General features: G+C 41.6%; 1 protein-coding gene across 47 annotated transcripts in view; it reads left to right on the forward strand.

Annotated features, from left to right (window-relative positions):
* Positions 1-21,712, forward strand: part of SLMAP (sarcolemma associated protein) — a 172,465-nt gene that overhangs the window by 276 nt on the left and 150,477 nt on the right. For 26 of the 47 annotated variants that reach the window (XM_001173848.8, XM_054680702.2, XM_009445704.5 and 23 more), the window contains exon 2: positions 58-1,359. In XM_001173848.8, coding sequence (XP_001173848.1) covers positions 1,162-1,359 — 198 coding nt within the window. In that variant the 5' untranslated portion in view covers positions 58-1,161. Of the gene's footprint in view, positions 1-57; positions 1,360-21,712 lie in introns of those variants that run through there. The other 21 variants (XM_009445705.5, XM_009445703.5, XM_063805914.1 and 18 more) reach the window with 1 other exon arrangement.

Below are 21,712 nucleotides of genomic sequence, written 5' to 3' on the forward strand. Positions count from 1 at the left end.
TGAGGCGGGCGGGCTGAGGCGCCTGACGGCCGTTTGTTTTGATGTTTTCCCCACCAGGTCGGAAAGTTTCCTGCCTCGTCGGGCGCAGCTTGAGCTTGCCCCATCGGCCGCGATCGGTGGAGGCTGCGGCGGATCCAGCCCGGGGCCTCAAGGCCTCTCCCCAACCTCCGGGCCAGTCTCCCTCCCCCACCTTCTCGTCCGCCGGGAACTGCGGCTGCCGTCCCTGAGATGCGACCCTCGCGGGGGCGACCCTGAGGGGTGGCGGCCCATGTGCTGAGCGGCGGCCCAGAAGCCTAGGCGTCCGGGGACCAACTTCCTGCCGCCTGGGAACCCGAGCCTCCCGGTGTCGCGCCTCGCTCGGTCCGCACCGGCCTGCGGAGCCGGGTCCCCGCCCTGGTCGCGGGGACGCTCGCCAGGTGCCCAGGAGTCCCGACTTGGCCACTGCCCGCGCCCCGCCGGCCTCCACGCCTCGCGCGGAGGACCTCAGCCACCGCCGTCTCGGATCGTGCCAGGCCGGGGACCGCGTCCCCCTTCCCGGGGCGGCCTCCGCTCAGCAGGGGCGATGCAGACTGTCCCGCCGGCCGTCTAGAGCCCCTCCGCCTCCGTCACCTCTCGCCCCTTCACTCCGGGCGAGGACTGGCGGTGGCTGCCCAGAGGTGCCCAGCCACACCTTCCTTCGGCCCAAAAGGACTTTCCTGGCCGCGCCGAACCGACCCTTCCTTCATGCTGCAGTGCTGCAACGTTTCCGCCACCAAGGGGGAAAAGCGGCCGCGATCTCAAACCAAACACAAGAATTGGCGTGTGACTCATCTGCTTGGATACCTCCAGTCCCCAAACTGTGTTCCAGGAGTTTTCTTGGCCGAAGCTGCCCGATGTTTGAGCCTTTTCTTCCCAGAGAAGAAGATGGACTGAAAGCTGCCAGTTGGGGACTTTTTGTGATCACGGCGTTGCAGGGTTTTAAAGGAGGTGATGGGGCTTGCGCTGGCTTGTCTTCCCACCCAAGTGAAGAGTTGATGTTCACTGGTTATGCTTAGACAATGTGCAGTTTGTGTTAATTTAAAATTTTGGGTGGGATAGGGGCATAGGCTTGTGAAGGGCAGTCCGGATCCGGAGGAACTCCTCTTTGTCCCTGGTAGGAGAGACACCCCCAGTCTATCCTCGATGCCGTCAGCCTTGGCCATCTTCACTTGCCGCCCGAACTCGCACCCGTTTCAGGAGCGTCATGTCTACCTGGACGAGCCCATCAAAATCGGCCGCTCAGTGGCCCGCTGTCGACCAGCGCAGAATAATGCCACTTTTGATTGCAAAGTGCTATCAAGGAACCACGCTCTTGTCTGGTTTGATCACAAGACGGGCAAGGTAATGTCACCACATTGTCCAGCGGCATTGTTTAACAAACTTTTTTTCCCCTTTTGCCCTCCCTGAGAGGCCTAATGTATGCAGGATCCCAGGGTTTGCATCCAGAGGAGGCTTTGCGCAAAGCCACGAATCAACTGTTTGTGTGCCTGGTTCTAGTGGAAATTTGATTGAGGTGGTTGAATGGAAAACAGAGAAGGTATTGTAATTAAAAGCCTCAGGAGGGCTATGGCATCTTGATAACGTGGTCATTCCCAGTGAAATCCCAAACTAGATAGTGAAACTTGGCGTCTTGCTTTTAGTCTGTTTAGAAAGGTGAATTCACAGTTCAGCGCTTTATTAAGCAAGCAGCAGTTCTCGAAGCAATTCGGGGAATCCGTGGCCATTATTAGCCCGGGGCTCAAGTGTCTTAGTGGTGAAATGTAGTTAACACATAGCTTTGGGTGAGTTCAGATCAGGACCTTTCTAGTAAGGATAATTGCTGATATAAACCTAAGATTTTTGAAAGGTTTGATACATACTTGCCCTTGGAGGAGTAATTTGCAATAATCAAAGCTAATTTAATTAAGCATGAACAACTGTAACTTTATATATTTTCAGAGTTTTTTTTACAAGTTGGAGAACATACACATATTGCGTTTGAAAATCACTTTTTGATGTTCCCTGCAGCACTTATTAAGTACTTAATGCATACTTACAGAGGTGCTATTCAAAAGTTAGTGTTAGGAAATAAGCTTACTTTCTGAAATTATACCCTATTCTGTCAATTATAGCATTACTTAAATGTGATACGATGAATTCAGTGCTTTTCATTTTAAGCGTAACCAATTTAGTATTTTTATGTTAGTATCGTAAGTTACTATACATGTATGTGCTTTTATTTTAAGAAGTGAAGAAAGAAATTAAGATCCTTTCCATTTTTAAAAACTGTTTATTTATGTTTGTGGAGAGTATACTAAAGAGCTCATCTTTGTGCCTAAACCTCAGGTTTTTAGCTGAGCTACTGAATCAGTTCCAACTTTAAGTTATGTAAGACTAATAGGACTGTCTCAGGTTTCACCTCCTGACTTTTTGCCCCTCTTTCTGAGTTAAATAATTAAATCTTTCTTAAAGGAAGAACTTAAGTCTTCAAGAATATGTTTTGAAATGAAAGAAACCTGAGCCTCAAAAGGAAGAGAAAAAAATGATACTTCGGCAGCTACTGATTTAAGGAATTATTTTGTAAATTATTTTTTAAAGAAAGGAGGAAAAGATTGTCCAAGTGCTGTGTGCTGCATAATATCTATACTTTACGTGTAGGATGAGAACTGAAGAGTATGTTAACTTTTCTGTTTAACACCAGATCCTCATTTACCTGTGGAACAGACCCTTCACTCGCTCCCCGCAAGCTGAAGTTAGGGTGCCTAAAATACTTCATAGATTACTCGTAATCCTTTTTTTTTTTTTTTTTTTTGAGACAGATTTTTGCTCCTGTCACCCAGGCTGGAGTGCAGTGGCGCTATCTCAGATCACTGCAACCTCTGCCTCCTGGGTTCAAGTGATTCTCCTGCCTCAGCCTCCGAAGTAGCTGGTATTACAGGCACACGCCACCATGCCTGGTTAATTTTATATTTTTAGTAGAGACAGGGTTTCACCATGTTGGCCAGGTGGTCTTGAACTCCTGACCTCAGTTGATCCGCCTGCCTCAACCTCCCAAAGTGCTGGGATTACAGGCGTGAGCCACTGCACCTGGCCCTCATAATTCTTTAAAATGAATATTCATAGAACTCATTTTTCCGCAGTTGAATTCAAACATCAGTTTACTACTAAGTAGTGCCTTAACTCAACCAGCTTTTACATTTTCACCATTTTATGTTCTTGGGCAACAGGTCTAAACTAATCAGACAACAGGTTTGCTTACAGTACATACTCTGCAAATGCACTTTCTTTGATGAAACACTCGAAGGGGACTCCCATTTTTTGTTTTACTTATTTGAAAAATACTGATTTCATGCCCAGTGCTTTCCATGGCTGTACTAAAACTCTCACAATAGGTTATTTTGAGATAACTAAGAATAGGTCAATAGTGACTGTTTCATGAATTGAGATGACATGCTAATATTTGTGTTTTTTTTTTGAGATGGAGTCTCGCTCTGTGGCCCAGGCTAGAGTGCAGTGGCGCAACCTCAGCTCACTGCAACGTCTGCCTCCTGGGTTCGAGCGATTCTTGTGTCTTAGCCTCCTGAGATCACAGGCGCATGCCACCATGCCCAGCTAATTTTTATATTCTTCGTAGATACTGGGTTTCACCATGTTGGCCAGGGTGGTCTTGAACGCCTGACCTCAAGTGATCCACCCTCCTCGGCCTCCCAAAGTGCTGGAATTACAGGCATAAGCCACCACACCTGGCCATGAAATTAGTTCTTCAGAAAAACTTATCTTTGAATGGTAGATAGGGCTTATTTCTACCATTTTCACTTTTTTCCTCCTTCTGCTTTATTAGCTAAAATAACATGCAGGCTATGAGATCACTACTTTAGATATAGATGTAATTATTGATTATTATACCACTTAATCTAGTTATAGCGGATGCTCTGTCAGATCTTAGCATGTCATTGAATTGTTTTAGGAATTAACTATTTAAAGTTTTGGTTTGGACAGATAGTAGGTTTTAATTGAGCATCTATTATGTGCCAGACACTGTGAGGGATACAGTTCCAAAGAAAACCCACAGTGCAACCAAATAGTTCTCGTATGAAATTTGCAGTGTCTGTAGTCCCAGCTACTCGGGATGCTGAGGCACGAGGGTTGCTTGAGCCCAGGAGTTTGAGGTTGCAGTGCTGTGATTATGCCACTGCACTCCAGCCTGGGTATCAAAGCAAGACCCTGTCTCTTAAAAAAAAAAAAAGAATCCCTTCAGACAAGGGGTTTCGTTCTTGTTGCCCAGGCTGGAGTGCAACGGCACGATCTTGGCTCACCACAACCTCTCCCTCCTGGGTTCAAGTGATTCTCCTGCCTCAGCTTCCCGAGTAGCTGGGACTACAGGCATGCGCCACCACGCGTGGCTAATTTTGAGTTTTTAGTAGAGACAGGGTTTCTCCATGTTGGTCAGGCTGGTCTTGAACTCCCAACCTCAGGTGATCCACCCACCTCAGCCTCCCAAAGTGCTGGGATTACAGGCATGAGCCACCGCGCCCGGCCAGGTTTTTTTTTTTTTTTAAACATCTGGGGATGATAATGGTACCTATTATTGTTTTGAGAATTGAGGTAATTATATAAATCACTTAGCACCCTGTCCCTGGCTCTTACTAAGCACCCAATACTCAGCAGAGAGGGTGTTTAGTGGGAAAGAGGGAACTATTTAGACAACACTGTGCAATTTGCTATAGTGCTATGGAGTCTTAGGAAGGTGATGAGAAATTATTTTCTTTAATGTGATGGCATATGTAGAAGACATTTTTTTTTTGTTTTTGTTTTTTGTTTTTTTGAGACGGAGTCTGGCTCTGTCGCCCAGGCTGGAGTGCAGTGGTGCGATCTCGGCTCACTGCAACCTATACCTTCTGGATTCAAGGGATTGTCCTACCTCAGCTTCTCAAGTAGCTGAGATTACAGGCATTCATCACCATGCCTGGCTAATTTTTGTATTTTTAGTGGAGACAGGGTTTCACCATGTTGGCCCGGCTGGTCTCAAACTCCTGACCTCAGGTGATCCACTTGCCTCGGCCTCCCAAAGTGCTGGGATTACAGGCATGAGCCACTGTGCTTGGCCAGACGAAATTTTTAAAATTGAAACTGATGTAGTTGATAACTTTGTCTAAATTGGCAGTTTACCTGGGAGGTCGACAATTGGGGTAATATGTGCTTTGGGTGACTTTCACTTTGTGGTGACTGTTGCATTCTGCATTGTCCATTATGGGAGGCTCATTAAAAGTTGGAAGAAATAGGCCAGGCTTGGTGGCTCATGCCTGTAATCCAGCACTTGGGGAGGCTGAGGCAGACGGATCACGAGGTTAGGAGATCGAGATCATCCTGGCTAACACGGTGAAACCCTGTCTCTACGAAAAATACAAAAAATTAGCTGGGCGTGGTGGCATGTGCCTGTAATCCCAGCTACTCGGGAAGGCTGAGGCAGGAGAATTGCTTGAACCCGGGAGGCGGAGGTTGCAGTGAGCTGAGATCGCGCCACTGCACTCCAGCCTGGGTGACAATGTGAGACTCTGTCTCAAAAAAAAAAAAAAAAGTTGGAAGAAATAATAAACACTTGAAACTTTATGATTATTCAAATGATACATGTTCATTTTAGAATATCTGCAAAATGTAGGCAGGTGGAAATCTAAGTGACACTTTTTAATGCTAAACTCATGGAATATCTTATTGTATAATACTTAAATCTGCATGTTGAAGGGTGACAGGTTTGGCACAAAGCAGAGTTTCATAATCTTTACCAAATCATCTTCTCAGTAGTGTAGCAGTTGGATATTGCCTTGTTGGATGCTGGCCCTGTGTATTATCCTTCATCCTTTTCGGAAGTCAAGCTCTTCAAATTAGATGGCAGATAGTAGAATGGTTTTTTTTTTTTTTTTTGAGTCGGAGTCTTGCCCTGTCTCCCAGGCTGGAGTGCAGTGGCGCAATCTCGGCTCACTGCAACCTCTCCCTCCTGTGTTCAAGTGATTCTTCTGCCTCAGCTTCCCAAGTAGCTGGGATTACAGGCATGAGCCACCATGCCCAGATGCCTGGCTAATTTTTTGTATTTTTAGTAGAGACAGGGTTTCACCATTTGGCCACGCTGGTCATGAACTCCTGACCTCAGGTGATCTGCCTGCCTCGGCCTCCCAAAGTGCTAGGATTACAAGTGTGAGCCACGGTGTCCAGCCTAGAATGGTTATTAATTCCTCTGTTGATTCAAGGCACCACTGAGCAAGCAGATCTACCCATATAGTGGTTACATAGAAAGGATAGTGAGTGGACTCTTGTGATTTGGATGGCCCTATTTGATTTGAGGCTTTGGGGTACCGGTGACATGCTAGTGGTTGACATAGTAGTCTATTTCCAGTCTCACTGAAGTTTACTTACTAGTGGTAGTAGTTGTCTACTTCTAGTCTCACGTTTAATTTAAACTTAGTGCATCTTTTTTTTTTTTTTTGAGATGGAGTCTCGCTCTGTCACTCAGGCTGGAGTGCAATGGTGTGATCTCGGCTCACTGCAACCTCTGCCTCCTGGGTTCAAGCAATTCTCTTGTCTCAGCTTCCTGAGTAGCTGGGATTATAGGCACACACCACCACGCCCAGCTACTGTTTTTTATTTTAGTAGAAACGGGGTTTCACCATGTTGCACAGGCTGGTCTCGAACTCCTGAGCTTAGGCAATCCACCCGCCCCGGCCTCCCAAAGAGTTAGGATTACAGGTGTGAGCCACCGCGCCGGGCCTAGTGCATCTTTTTGAGCACGTGTTCTATCATGATTTGTTTTAGTGAAGGACATAGTGGTAAAGGGGGAGAAAATGACACAAACTGATAAGGATTTGTTATTTCTTCTTTCTAGGAACTTTTACATTGGATAGAGAGGGTGACAGTGCACTTTGAAAATAGTTGAGATAGATGATATTATATAAGTTTCAATGGCAAAAGAATGATGACATTTGACTTTAAAATTAGGGGTGGATAGATAAGAAAAGGTGTTTTTTTGGTTGTTTTTATTTTTTTGTGGGGATGAGGATGGAATAAAAAGCAGATAATTTTGAATGAGCTTTGCATTTTCCAAATGCTGAGGAAACTGACTTTGTTGGATTAAAGAGTTCTTTGAAGAGTAGCCAAGGGTGAACATCTATTCTGTGTGATGTTCTTGTTTGTGCCTTGTCTTTGTAATTAATTTTCACACTCTGGAAGACAGGAACGTTTTCCTACTATCTTGTATAAAGTAGTTGTTGAATAAATGAAGCTGACTAGATAGTGTGGTGCCAGGTTGTGAAGTGCCTTGCTTACCAAGCTAAGGATGTGGACCCTTGGGTTATGGAAGGCCTACGAGAGTTCTGAGCAGAGCACTGACATACCAAACCCCTGTTTAAGAAAGAGTGGGCCGGGTGCGGTGGCTCACACCTGTAATCCCAGCACTTTGGGAGGCCGAGATGGGTGGATCACCTGAGGTCAGGAGTTTGAGACCAGCCTGGCCAACATGGTGAAACCCCACCTCTACGAAAAATACAAAAATTAGCCAAGTGTGGTGGCATGAACCTGAAATCCCAGCTACTTGTGAGGCTGAGGCAGGATAATCACTTGAACCCAGGAAGCGGAGGTTGCAGTGAGCAGAGATCCCATCTTTGCACTCCAGCATGGGCAACAGAGGGAGACTCCATCTCAAAAAAAAAAGAAAGAAAGAGTGACACAATAGTGATACAATAGCAGTATGTAGAGTTGCCTGGAGCAAGGAAAAATGGGTAACAGCTTAAATAACACTTTTGTACTAACTATATACTGGGCCCTATTCTAAATGCTTTACTTGTTAACTTATTTAATCTTCAAGTAACTCTTTGAGGTGCTTGTTTTTTCCGCATTGACCTGTGAGGAAATTGAGGCACAGAGAGATCTTGGTCAAGTTCACCTAGCTATTAAATGGTAGAATTGAGATTTAAACTCAAGCTCATAACCACTGTGCTATTCTAAAGGCTTTATAACACTTTAGATATGATGTGATTTTGTGAGGGCATAGACCAGGTTAACAGTAGGAATGAAAATGATTAAATGCCAGAAAATGAAAAAAGATAAGAGTATTAAATTAACTTGCACATTAGGACTTCGGCAAAGCGCAAGGTCCTATGTGAACTGAAGACTTTAGGGAAAGTTTAATGGATGAAACAGTTTCATGGATGAAATCCAATTTAAACTAGACCTTAGGACTTTTAAAAAGAGGAAGAATGGCCAGGAACAGTGGCAAATGCCTGTAATGTCAGCTACTTGGGAGGCTGAGTCTGGAAGATTGCTTGAGGCCAGGAGTTTGAGGCTGTAGTATGCCAAAATTGCACCTGTGAAAATCCACTGCACTGCAGCCTGTGCATCATAGCAATAATTTGTCTCTAAAAAACAAAAAGTTCAAAAACTTGTATTTGCCAGGGGTGCATCAGGTCTGTAGCCCCACCTATTTGGGAGGATGAGACAGGAGGATCACTTAGGCCAGGAGTTCAAGGCTATAGTGCACTATGATTGCTCTAGCCTGGGTGACATAGTGAGACCCATCTTAAAAAAAAAAATATGGGGTTAAGGGATAGATTGTAGTTAGGGTCAGTCAGGGAAAGGAGTTTTGGGTGGGAGGAAGAAGCAGGGATGATACGGCATGTTCCAAGGACATTGTAAGGAAGTCATTGTGAAGAGCCTGCTGAATTTGACAACCAAGATTGTTTCTTCTTTTTTCCTCCACACATCTAAACATGACCACAAAGATCCTAGCCTCAGCTTTTGGGAGAATGGCAGGTCATACATTCTTTTACTTTTTATTTGTTTGTATGTTTGTTTTAACAGATACTTAAGTTTTTTGTTGACAGAAGTATAAAGATCATTAAGGGGTGCTGGTGTTTGTGAGAAAGTCTTTTACTTGACAAGTTGTATTTAAGACACATAATGTGAACATGTATAGGAAGCCAGATTATATATTTAAAGCACATGTTCATTTCTTTCTATATTATTTTTCATAATAGTGGGAAATTGATAAAATATTTTATCTGTGATTTCAAATTGTTAAAAATATCGACGGTGTATATACTTAAAGCATTCTTTTTCCCACTTAGTTCTTTGACATTACTCCTTAGGTTAAATTCACTCTTTGCCCTTTTAGGCTTCTGTCTGATTTTCTTTCTTTCTTTTTTTTTTTTTTTGAGACGGAGTCTTGCTCTGTTGCCCAGGCTGGAATACAGTGGCGCGATCTCGGCTCATTGTAAGCTCCGCCTCCCGGGTTCACGCCATTCTCCTGTCTCAGCCTCCTGAGTAGCTGGGACTACAGGCGCCTACCACCACACCCGGCTATTTTTTTTTTTTGTATTTTTAGTAGAGACAGGGTTTCACCGTGTTAGCCAGGATGGTCTCGATCTCCTGACCTCGTGATCCGCCTGCCTCAGCCTCCCAAAGTGCTGGGATTACAGGCGTGAGCCACCACACCCAGTCTACCTGTCTGGTTTTCTTAAGTGATATTTCTGCTAGAGCTTAGTATTTATTCTTTTTGGTAAGTAGGGAAGAGAATGTCATTTAGAGTTTTAAGTGAAAAGATTGTGAAGTTAACTCTTAATATATGTCAGTTACTTCATAGTTACTTGAATCAAGAAAAATGGTGGCATTTATTAGCGGCTGAAACGTTCTAAGTTTACAGTCCAGACTCTTTCCTCTTCTCAGGTACATGCTTCTCTTACTGACACGATATAGGTAGATAAATAGTTACACCTTTGCTTAAAAATCTTTGACGTTGCCTCATTAATTTTTAGCATTAAAATCTATATCTTATTTTCTTTTTTTCTAGCTCTCTCTTTTATTACTGTTTTTTCTTCACCCCAAACTTTGTGTACTAGCTGTATAACAGTGTTCACTGTTTCTAGAACAAGTGCCTTTTTTTGCTGTTTTGTCTTCCAGAATGACCTCTTCTCGTCATCCCTTAAGGCTCAGTTCCAATGTGAAACCTTCCCTGACTCCCTTTAACTGAAGAATTAATTGCTTCTTCCTCTATACTTCCATTTAACTTTGTGTATAATTTCTTTATTTCTTTTTTTTAAATTTATTTTTATTTTTATTTTTGAGACAGGGTCCCTCTCTGTCACCCAGGCTAGAGTGTAGTGGTGTGATCTTGGCTTACTGCAGCCTCCACCTCATGGATTCAAGCAGTTCTCCTGCCTCAGCCTCCCAAGTAGCTGGGATGACAGGCACCCCCCAGCACACCTGGCTAATTTTTGTATTTTTAGTAGAGATGGGATTTCACCATGTTGCCCAGGCTGATCTCGAACTCCTGGCCTCAAGCAATCCACCTGCCTCAGCCTCCCAAAGTGCTGGGATTACAGGTGTGAGCCACTGCACCCGGCCTGTATATAATTTCATTATGGGACATAAACAACAAAATAACTATGATGCAAATGTACTACTGCCCCATCAGATGTGAACTCTTGAGAACAAGAGAATAGGCACTATATTCATGTTTTAATGAGGGAAATGTGAACAATGGAGCGGTTTGTATTTCTGCAAACCTGTGCAGTGTTAAAGGGCAGAAAGTCATTCAAGTTAGTTCTCAATTTGAGATCATGGACTCAATTATCAATATGTAGTCTTTGTATAAGTCATTATTTATTGAGAGCTTGCAGTTTGCAAAACATTTTGCTAAGTGTTTTTGGATCGTAGATCCAAATCTTGTGATTGGTGATATTAAATTATATATATGAACTATTACAATTTCACACAAAATAATTTTAAAAGGTTTTAGAATAATCAGAGTGCTTTCTTGTTTCATTTGGTCTATATAACACTTTTAGAAGGTAAGTAAAACAGCTGCAGTCTGGCTCCCTTTTGTCCAAAAAGAGTTTGATGTTTAGAGGTTATTTGTACAAGATCATCTAGTAGTAACTATGGGAGTTTTTTTCCCCCCGAAATAAAAGCCAACTATTAGACATTTATTCTGAACTGTCTTCTTAGGGACTGAGCAATTATTATGAAAATCTGTCTTTTGCTCTCTTGAAAGGTAATCTAAGCTATTGCTTTTTGATGTATAACCGAAACTTGTCATATTACGGACTTTCAAAGACTGAAATAACTCAAGTTAATTATTTCTCTGAGTCAGCTAACATTTTTAAAAACTTACCTCTACTACTCCTAGCAATACAATATTTTTTCTTGGGCTTGCATTCAGGCAAACTGATTTGGCTTTGGGTATATATGAAAATGAATGAAACAGCCTTGGAAAAACTTGTTTGGCCATGTACATTTTTCATGCTTTATAAGAGAGTAGCTGACAAATGTAAAGAAAAGAAGGAAAGCTTATATAGGCACTTGAAAATATGGATGTGTTTGGTGGTTAGTACTGTATCTTTTGTCAAGTATACAATTTGGGTTGGATTTTAAATTTAAGCACATAGAAACTGTGTGTTAAGATTTTCTCAATATTTTCAGGCTTACAGTTTTATTTATATATAAGTACTGACTTATTCTAGCTGAGCCAAGCAGAAATGATTTTCCAATATAGACTTTCAAGCTTTTCTTATTTTTTACTTATACAAATAACAGGAATACATTCTCATAAAAAGTCAAGCAGGCCAGGTGTGGTGGCTCACACCTGTAATCCTAGCACTTTGGGAGGCTGAGGCAGGAGGATTGCTTGAGGCCAGGAGTTCAAGTTCAGCCTGGGCAACTGTTTATATGAAATGTGTAGAATAGGTAAATTCATAGAAACAAAGATTGGTGGTTTCTAGGGGCTGAGGGTAATTAGGAATGTGATGGTTAATTTTATGTCAGTGTGGCTAGGCTGTGGTATCAGTTTTTCACTTGACCAACTTTTGGTCAAACACCAACCTGATATTCCTGTGAAAGTATTTCTTAGATGTGACTAACATTTATACCATTAGACTTTGAGTAAAGCATATTACCCTCCATAATGTGGGTGGGCCTCTCTAATCAGTCGAAGGCCTTAAAAAAAAAGACTGAGGTCCCCCTGAAGTTAGGAATTTTGCCCTCACAAAGCTGTTGGACTCAAGACTACACAACAGCTCTTCCCTGAATCCCTAGTCTAATGATATGCCCCGCCAATTTCATACTTGCCAGCACCCCCCACCCCAGTTGCGTGAGCCAATTCCATTAGATAAATCTCTCTATATAAATATACATGCAATCGGTTCTGTTTTTCTAGAGCCTTGACTAATATAGGATATGACTGCCAAATTGGTACAAGTTTCTTTTTGGGATGATGAAAGTGTAAAATTGATTGTGGTGATGGTTGCACAACTCTGAATTGTATACTTAAATTGGCAATTGTATGGTGTTTGAATTATATCTCCAAAAAGGATTTTTATTTTATTTTATTATTATTTTTTGAGATGGAGTCTTGCTCTGTTGCCCAGGCTGGAGTGCAGTGGCGCGATCTCGGCTCACTGCAAGCTCTGCCTCCTGGGTTCACGCCATTCTCCTGCCTCAGCCTCCTGAGTAGCTGGGACTACAGGCGCCTGTCACCACGCCCAGCCAGTTTCTTGTATTTTTAGTAGAGATGGGGTTTCACCGTGTTAGCCAGGATGGTCTCGATCTTCTGACCTCGTGATCCGCCCGCCTTGGCCTCCCAAAGTGCTGGGATTACAGGCGTGAGCCACCGCGCCCGGCTGGATTTTTTTTTTTAAGACACAAGGTCTCACTATGTTGCCCGGCTGGTCTCAAACTCCTGGGCTCAAGCAACCCTCCCACCTCAGGCTCCCAAAGTGTTAGGATTACAGGGTGAGCTACCACACCTAGGCCCAAAAAGGAATGTTAGATGAAGTAATAGCTTAGTGAAAGCAGCTTGGGATATAGGAAGTAGAAGACAGTGAGTGAGTATTCAAGGTAGGTAGGATTAACAGAGCAACTTTTGAAGTACCATATAGTTTGATTTTTCTCTCTGCTTCCTTATTGTGAATGTCTTACTCTTGGTTGGACCTTTGTTTTAACAAATGTAGTATATAGATAGTACGTTTCCAATCTTGAAATATTTGTTTCTAGGCACAATTTTGGTGTTATTGAGAAGTTGTAGTGCCAGAGTATTAATGTGAGAATTGAGAGAAATGGCTAAGATATAGTTTAAAAGTCTCGATCTGCACCTCAATCAGTTCAGCATAAGATTGATTTTACTTACCAAGGAATCTTTGATGTATGCAGGCACATACATAGAAGCAGTATTGTTAGGATGAACTGTACTAGTTTGATTAGAAGACAGTATTCATTTAAATTGTAGCTGAACCCAAACTGGGGCCATTATGCATTCTTAGTCTTTAGTATCTGAGTGTCTCATTCTTGCAGTGCGGTGTGGTGTCCAGCACATAGTCCTGGAAAAATATAATTACGATACAAATAAGTCAAACAATAGTAGCATCTGTGAATCATTGTTTCCAGGGAGCTAAGAGAGTGATGTATTCCTTCCCCCAGGATTGGGGGCAGAAAATGTGGGAGCAAAGAAGAGAGCTTCACAGAGAAAGTTGTTTTTAAGCCACTGTTTGAGGAGTGAGTAGGGCTTTGCTAGCTGGATAAAAAAGAGCAATGCATTCTAGCTGGAAGCATATGTTTAAGGCAGAAAAGCCTGAAAGAGAGTGATGTATTCTGGGAATGCAAACCCAAAAGTTGACAAAATTGGGGGGAAGAAAACAGAGCTGCTGTCAGTTCTTTGGGGGTAGTCGAGAACTGAAGGCAGATGCCTTAAGGGAGGCAGTGTAGTCAAAGATTTTGGAGTTGGACTACTGGTATTGGAATCCTGGCTCCATTGCTTGCCAGATATGTGACCTTGGGGAGTCTCTGTGTTTTCAGTTTTCCTCATATGTAAAAGGAGGCTAATAATCGTATTTACTTCATGGGACTTTTGTAAACATTTGATGAGAATTGTAAAGCACTTAGCAGAATACCTGGCACAGGATAGGCAGTCAATAGCTTGTGGCTGTTAGAATTTTTCTTTCTTTTTTGGTTGGTGTGTTTGTATAGTAATACCAGTTGAATATCCCTTATCAAAAATGCCTGAGATCAGAAGTTTTTTGGATTCCAGATTTTTTAGGATTTTGGAATATTTGCATTATACTTACACTTACCAGTTGAACATTCCTAATTCAAAAATCTGTAATCAATTTGCTCCAAAATTCAGAACTTTTTGAGTACTGACATAGTACTCAAAGGAAATGCTCATTGGAACCTTTCAGATTTCAGATTTCAAATTTTCAGATTTGGGTTGCTCAACCTGTATTACTTACGCAAACTCCTCTCCTGTATGCTGCTCCTGCTCCTCCCTCTGCTCTCCCCTCCCCTCCCCTCCCCGCCCCTCCCCTCCCCTCCCCTCCCCTCCCCTCCCCTCTCCTCTCCTCTCCTCTCCTCCCTTCTCTTTCTCCTCCTCCTCCTCCTTTGAGAGAGAGAGAGAGAGAGAGAGGGAGAGAGTGCAGTGGTGGATCACAGCTCACTACGGCCTCAACCCAACCCTGCCTAGGCTCAAGCAATCCCCCCTCCTCAGCCTCCCGAGTATATGGGACCACAGCTGTATGCCACCATGCCTAGCTAACTTTAAAATTTTTTATAGAGATGGAATCTCGCCATGTTGCCCAGGCTGGTCTCAAACTCCTGGGCTCAAGTAATCCCCCTGCCTTGGCTTCCCAAAGTGTTGGGATTACAGGCATGAGCCACTGCACCTGGCCTTTTTCTTCTTTTTTTTTTAGACAGGGTCTTGTTCTGTTGCCCAGGCTGGAGTACAGTGCAGTCACAGCTAATTGTAACCTTGAACTTTGGGCTCAAATGATCCCCCAACCTTGGCCTCCCAGACTGCTGGGATTATAGGCATGACCCACTGTACTTGGCCTTATTTTTTGTAAATGTGCTTTTTCATTGTTGAAAAAAATTCTTCTTTGAATATATCTTTTGAGTTCCCTAAACTAAGTAAATTCTTTTTTGAATGCGTGAAACTTTTTTGAATATGTTAAAGAAATCATCTGTTGATTAATGCGTGTTACCCACTTCTACTAAGTTTGTACAGTTTCCCTGTTAAAGCAATAAAATCAGTAGCATAGTTAAGATCCGCCTTACTTGAAGATTTGAAATTAAAGAAGTTGGGTAAATTACAAGAATCTAGTCAGTCAGTTAGGAAAAATATAAAAGAACCTATAATGCTCTTATCAGGCACCATAGAACATGGTGAAATTACGATATTACTTCAGTCTTCAAGGAGTTTCTCGTTTAATTGGAAAGCTAAAGCTAACTCTCATAAAGAATTAAGGAAGAATTAAGAGCACTATGTGATCAAGATTGAGAAGGCTTGTTTGTCATGTAAGGGGGACTTGAATTGGACCCTGAAGATTTAGGGTAGAGAATAACAGATGTCCTTGGTGTATATGTCCTTGGTGTATAAAGGTCTGTATTGAAAGGCATTCCCCAGAGGAACAGTCAGGAGGCAGTTGAGTCTGGAAGAACAGTTTATCAGTTGAGGTTTTAGTTATATGCCACAGACATTGTTGATAGCTGATTTAAGAAGAATAGCAGTATGTTGAAAGGGGATTGGGTTGTTTTCAGAATCCTTGAAAGGCTGGGATCCAGTTTGGAAACCGATGCTGGAGTCACAGCCAAAATCGTGCCACAGAAGTGGCGTTGTGCAGACATGGCTGCTGCATTTCTTGAGCACTTATACCTCAGCTTATAATGTTGACATTTGATATTGGATGATGCCTTTGGCACTGTTGTTATTGCTGCTTCTGGAAAGTGGGTGATGATGCTTCTGCTCTGCCACCAGATAAATCTACCATCATGTTTCTTTTTTTTAATTTTTTTTTTTTTGAGACGGAGTTTCACTCTTGTTGCCCAGGCTGAAGTGCAGTGGCATGATCTCGGCTCACCGCAACCTTTGCCTCCCAGGTTTAATCGATTCTCCTGCTTCAGCCTCCCGAGTAGCTGGGATTACAGGCATGCGCCACCACGCCTGGCTAATTTTGTATTTTTAGTAGAGACAGGGTTTCTCCATGTTGGTCAGGCTGGTCTTGAACTCCGGACCTTAGGTGATCCGCCCGCGTCGGCCTCCCAAAGTGCTGGGATTACAGGTGTGAGCCACCACGCCCAGCCTACCATCATGTTTCTTTGTGGCACTAACTCCTGATGTAAAGTGCTAAGCTTGTATGTTTGGTTGAGCCTAGGTACATGACCATGACTTAGCTTCAAAGGAAGCTATAAACGACAGCATGTGTCATTTCAGCTTTTAGTTGGGGGATAGGCTTTGCCTCCCACCAAGTTGGATAATTATCCAGTAATAGCCAGCGGGTTGAGATGCCAGCATCCAAGAAAATGACCAGTGTTTCCTCCAAGTAGAGTTTGTATTTTAAGGAGCCCTATTACTGGATTACCACCAGATGGTTTAGATTAAATGACAGAGTTGAACCTCAGTTAGACTGCATTTCAGGTAAGCGGTGGAGATAAGTAAGTCCTCAACATCAGTGTCATCAATAGGTTCTTGGAAACTGTGAGACTAAGCCACATCATGTACTATATGCTGTAGGAACTTAATTCTTGTTTATATTAATTAGCCTATGGTAAAATTGGTAAAATTGGTTTCTTTATACAATATGTCATTTTACTTAAAATCACAGTTTCCAAAAACCTATCCATGACTATGTTAAGTGAGGACTTTCTGTACAGGGTTGATGGGACCATAGGGCAAAAACCTTTAGGAAATCAAGGCATAAACTTTGGGGGCTAAGAATCTTGGAGTTGCAACTGTGGGGAAAGCAATGCCTCCACTTAATTCATCTCGATAACCCAATAACTAAACTAGTATGTCCTAAGGTGGGTTATGAAACACCTGTCTGCTTTAGCATTCTGACTTCATATTAGAGTGATTGTAAAATGATAAAGATTTGTTTCATAAGTATAGTGAGCAGACAAGATTTGAAGATTCCAAAGTATTAATATAATTTATTTTCTTTTATTTTTAGAAACTACCTACGTATTGGAAAATAGGATGTTTCTTATTTTCAAGATTATTTTTATCTTGGCATATTAAAAGACTGCACTTGTGTGCATTTTTAAGGTTTTTTTTTAACATTTAAAATACTGCAGTAAGCTCATTTAAATACTATTTCTGATATTGCCAGAAGTATAGATTTAATACTTTGAATAAAACAATGAAAGAAGTTAAAAGGATTATGATGAAAATATTGTATGTAATTGTCCAAGCAAAAGGTAGGTATTAAATGATAGAAACTGCTTCAGAACTTCAGTATGAAATATATTTTAAAACATAACACCTATGTAGTAGTACTAGTCTTACCATTTTAAACTGATACTCTAAACTGAGGTTTATTTATAATTGCCAGTTGTGTGGAGGCAGAGTTTTAAGATGAGCAGCAGTTAAGTTTGTTGGTTTTAATAGTTTTTTTACCCACTTCCCTGATTTGAGAACTGTATTAAAATTTTATCCTTTATTTTAGCTGCAGCTATTTTGAAAGCTGATATAAAAATAGGTAAACTTTTTGAATAATGTGTGAAAAAATGATTAAAAAGTACTTCAAACATTAGGTGTTAGTATTATTATGAAAATTAGTTGTTATTGCTGTCTCCTTTCACTAATCTTTATTATTATTGCTTTGTCATAGTGGTATGTAGTCTTAGGCACAAGGGAAATTACAGACTTTAATAGACAATTATTATTATTATTATTATTATTATTGAGACGAAGTCTTACTCTGTCCCCCAGGCTGGAGTGCAGTGGCATGATCTTGGCTCACTGCAACCTCTGCTTCCTGGGTTCAAGCAATTCTTCTGCCTCAGCCTCCCATGTAGCGGGGATTACAGGCATGCATCACCACACCCGGCTAATTTTTGTGTTTTTAGTAGAGACTGGGCTTTCATCATGTTGGCCAGGCTGGTCTTGAACTCCTGACCTTGTGATCCACCCACCTCAGCCTCCCAAAATGCTGGGATTACAGGTGTGAGCCATTGCGCCCGGCCAACAGACAATTATTTTTAACATGGCTGCCTTGTTGTAGGTCTGATGATTGTGTTTCATATATTTAAGCATTAATATGTATTCATATATATACTTAAATGCAAAGTTAAACATTTTGTATATAAAAATGTTTACTCCTGATATTTAAGTCCTGCTGCCAAAATATTATTCCCCAAACCAAATATTTGGAGTTTTGGTATCTGAATGTTGGGATTGGATAAGAAAACTTTATATTTTTCTTTTTTTTTTTTGAGACGGAGTCTCGCTCTGTCGCCCAGGCCGGAGTGCAGTGGCGCGATCTCGGCTCACTGCAAGCTCCGCCTCCTGGGTTCACGCCATTTTCCTGCCTCAGCCCCCCGAGTAGCTGGGACTACAGGCGCCCACCACTGTCCCCGGCTAATTTTTTTGTATTTTTAGTAGAGACGGGGTTTCACCGTGGTCTCGATCTCCTGACCTTGTGATCCGCCCACCCCGGCCTCCCAAAGTGCTGGGATTACAGGCGTGGGCCACCGCGCCCGGCGAAAACTTTATATTTTTCAAGTTCAGCCACTTTAAAAATACTTGTGGCTGGGCCAGGCATATTGGCTTACGCCTATAATTCCAAGACTTTGGAAGGCTGAGGCAGGAGGATTACTTGAGCCCAGGAATTCAAGACCAGCCTGAGCAACAAAGTGAAACCCTGTTGGTACAAAAAAAAAAAGAGCCGGGCGTGGTGGTGTATGCCTGTAGTCCCGGCTGCTTGAGGGAGGCTGAGTGCAGAAGATAGCTTGAGCCTGGGAGATGGGGGGCTGCAGTGAGCTATGATCGCGCCACTGCACTCCAGCCTGGGAGACAGAACAAGACCCTATCTCAAAAAAATTATTATTATGATTATTGTTGAGACGGAGTGTTGCTCTTGTTGCCCAGGCTGGAGTGCAGTGGTGCAGTCTTGGCTCACTGCAACCTCTGCCTCCCGGGTTCAAGTGATCTATTGCCTGAGGCTCCCAAGTAACTGGGATTACAGGCGCCCACCACCACACCTGACTACTTTTTGTATTTTTAGTGGAGATGGCGTTTTACCATGTTGGCCAGGCTGGTCTCAAACTCCTAACCTCAGGTGATCCAACCGCCTCGGCCTCCCAAAGTGTTGGGGTTATAGGCGTGAGCCACCACGCCGGGCCAATTTTTTAAAATAATTTTAAAAAATTAAATAGATTTGTGGAAAAGGATACTCATTCTCCCTTCTGGAATCAATGCCATAGTTTCAGTTTTATGACTGTGTGCTACTTTGATAATAGTAGCAGTTAGTTGTTATTCCACTCACTTAAGCTTTCTTTACTTTTGAACTTTGAATTTTCTGGTTGTCTTTGGAGTTGGTTGGGCTGGGTAAATCTTAGTTATTAAGTGCTGTAGGTACAGAAAATGAAAATTTATATAATGTTTATACATTTAACATTGTTACCTTCATTATATTTCCCATTTCTGTTGCTTTCACATTAGAGTTTTGTACTAATTCAGACTTTGTGGTTCTTATCTGTTGGCTGTTTTAAGTGTGGATATGTTTTGGGCAAATTCTATGGATTTTTGTTTTATTCTAAATCAGAATTGAGTGATAGATCAAATAAGTGATCGTTTAATGCTTTCTTTGTGAAATTTTACCAATTTCCACAATTCTCCCTGATTTGTCCCTTCTCTCTCTCTCTCTTTTTTTTTTTTTGAGATGGAGTTTCGCTCTTGTTGCCCAGGCTGGAGTGTAGTGGCGCAATCTTGGCTCACTGCAACCTCCACCTCTCAGGTTCATGTGATTCTCCAGCCTCAGTCTCCCAAATAGCTGGGATTACAGGTGGGTGCCACCACTCCTGGCTAATTTTTTGTATTTAGTAGAGACAGGGTTTCACCATGTTGGTCAGGCTATCTTGAACTCCTGACCTCAGGTGATCCACCTGCCTCAGCCTCCCAAAGTGCTGGGATTACAGGTGTGAGCCACTGTGCCCGGCCTGATTTGTTTATTCTCTTAATATTTTGAACTTTGATCATGTTTAACACTTCACTTAACCCTTAATTATATATGGTTCTGGGTAAATTATTTGATTATTATGGCCCTAATTAGCTTAAAATCTCCTTAAAAGTAACTGTAATAGACTATGCTACCTTGTGGCCCGACAGTATAGGTATAGTGCTTGTCATGTAGTAGATGGTTAAAAAAAATTATTGCCAACACAATACCTTTCTCCAAAGAAATTATGGAAGTACTAGCGTAAGAAATTTGACTTTTTTTGGGGGGAGTGGGGAGGGATAGCATTAGGATATATACCTAATGCTAAATGACGAGTTAATGGGTGCAGCACACCAGCAGGGCACATGTATACATATGTAACTAACCTGCACATTGTGCACATGTACCCTAAAACTTAAAGTATAATAATAATAAAATTTAAAAAAAAAGAAATTTGACTTTTTTAAAAAAACCTCTTAGAAGAGGATATAGGATAACATCCTTATGACCTTGAATTCAGGGAGGCTATAATAAGTAAGTTACAGGAAGCATACATTGAGGGAAAAGATTAATACATTCAAATACATTAAAAATTAATTTTATTCATTGGAAGATAGAATAGCCAGGCGCAGTGGCACTTGCTTTGTAGTCCCAGCTACTTGGGGGCTAAGACGGGAGGACTGCTTGAGCCCAGGAGTTTGAGGCTGTAATGTGCTTTGATGGTGCCTGTGAATCACCACTGTATTCCAGCCTAGGCAGCTTAAAAAAAAAAGAATAAGAAAAGTTCAGAAGAAAAAAATTGGCAAATATATTTGTAAAACATATCACTTGCAAAAGGTTAGTATTCAGAAAATAGAAATAAGTTGTTTAAATAAAAGACAACCCAACAGAAAAGAAACAGTCAAAAGACACACATAAGAATTTCACCGAAGAAATAAGATGCAGCAATAAACAAATGCTCAACTTTCAACATAAGTAAGGAAGTGTAAACTTAAACCATGAGATGCCGTTTCTACTCAATTAAAAACTTGGATAATATCAAGTGTGAGTGATACCGTAGAGCAGTAGCAACTCTCATACTTTGTTGTTGATATGATGAATTTCATTGATTGATTTTTGAATGTTAAGCCAAGTTTGCATTCCTGAGATAAACTACACTTGGTTGTGATGTATTATCCCTTTTATATATTGCTGGATTTGATTTGCTTATATTTTGTTAAGGATTTTTGTATCTCTGTTCATGAAGTATTCGTCTTAAATGCTTGTGAGAATTTACCAAAGGAAGCCATCTGGACCTATTTATGTTCTGTGGAATGTTGTAAACTATAAGTTCAATTTCTTTAATAGAAACAGAGCTTTTCTAGTCATCTATTTTTTCTTGAGTTAACTTTGATATTTTGTATCTTTCAGGAAATTTGTCTGTTTCATCTAAGTTCTTGACTTTATTATAAAATTATTCATAATATTACCTTGTTATACTTTTAGTATCTGTAGAATCTGTGGTGCTGTGTCATTACCTCTCTTATTCTCAATATTGGTAATGTGTGCCTTTTTTTTTTTTCCATTACACTTTGGCTAGAGATTTATCAACATTATTGTTCTTCTTAAAGAATCAGGGTTTTTTTTGGTAGATTTTTTCCTATTATTTTTCTGTTTTCTATTTCATGAATTTTTGTTCTTTATTATTTCCTTGTTTCTGCTTGCTTTGTGTTTAATTTCCTCCTCTTTTTCTAGTTTCTCTTTTCTTT

Source organism: Pan troglodytes, chromosome 2, assembly GCF_028858775.2.
Source record: "Pan troglodytes isolate AG18354 chromosome 2, NHGRI_mPanTro3-v2.0_pri, whole genome shotgun sequence".
NCBI classification, from domain to species: Eukaryota; Metazoa; Chordata; class Mammalia; order Primates; family Hominidae; genus Pan; species Pan troglodytes.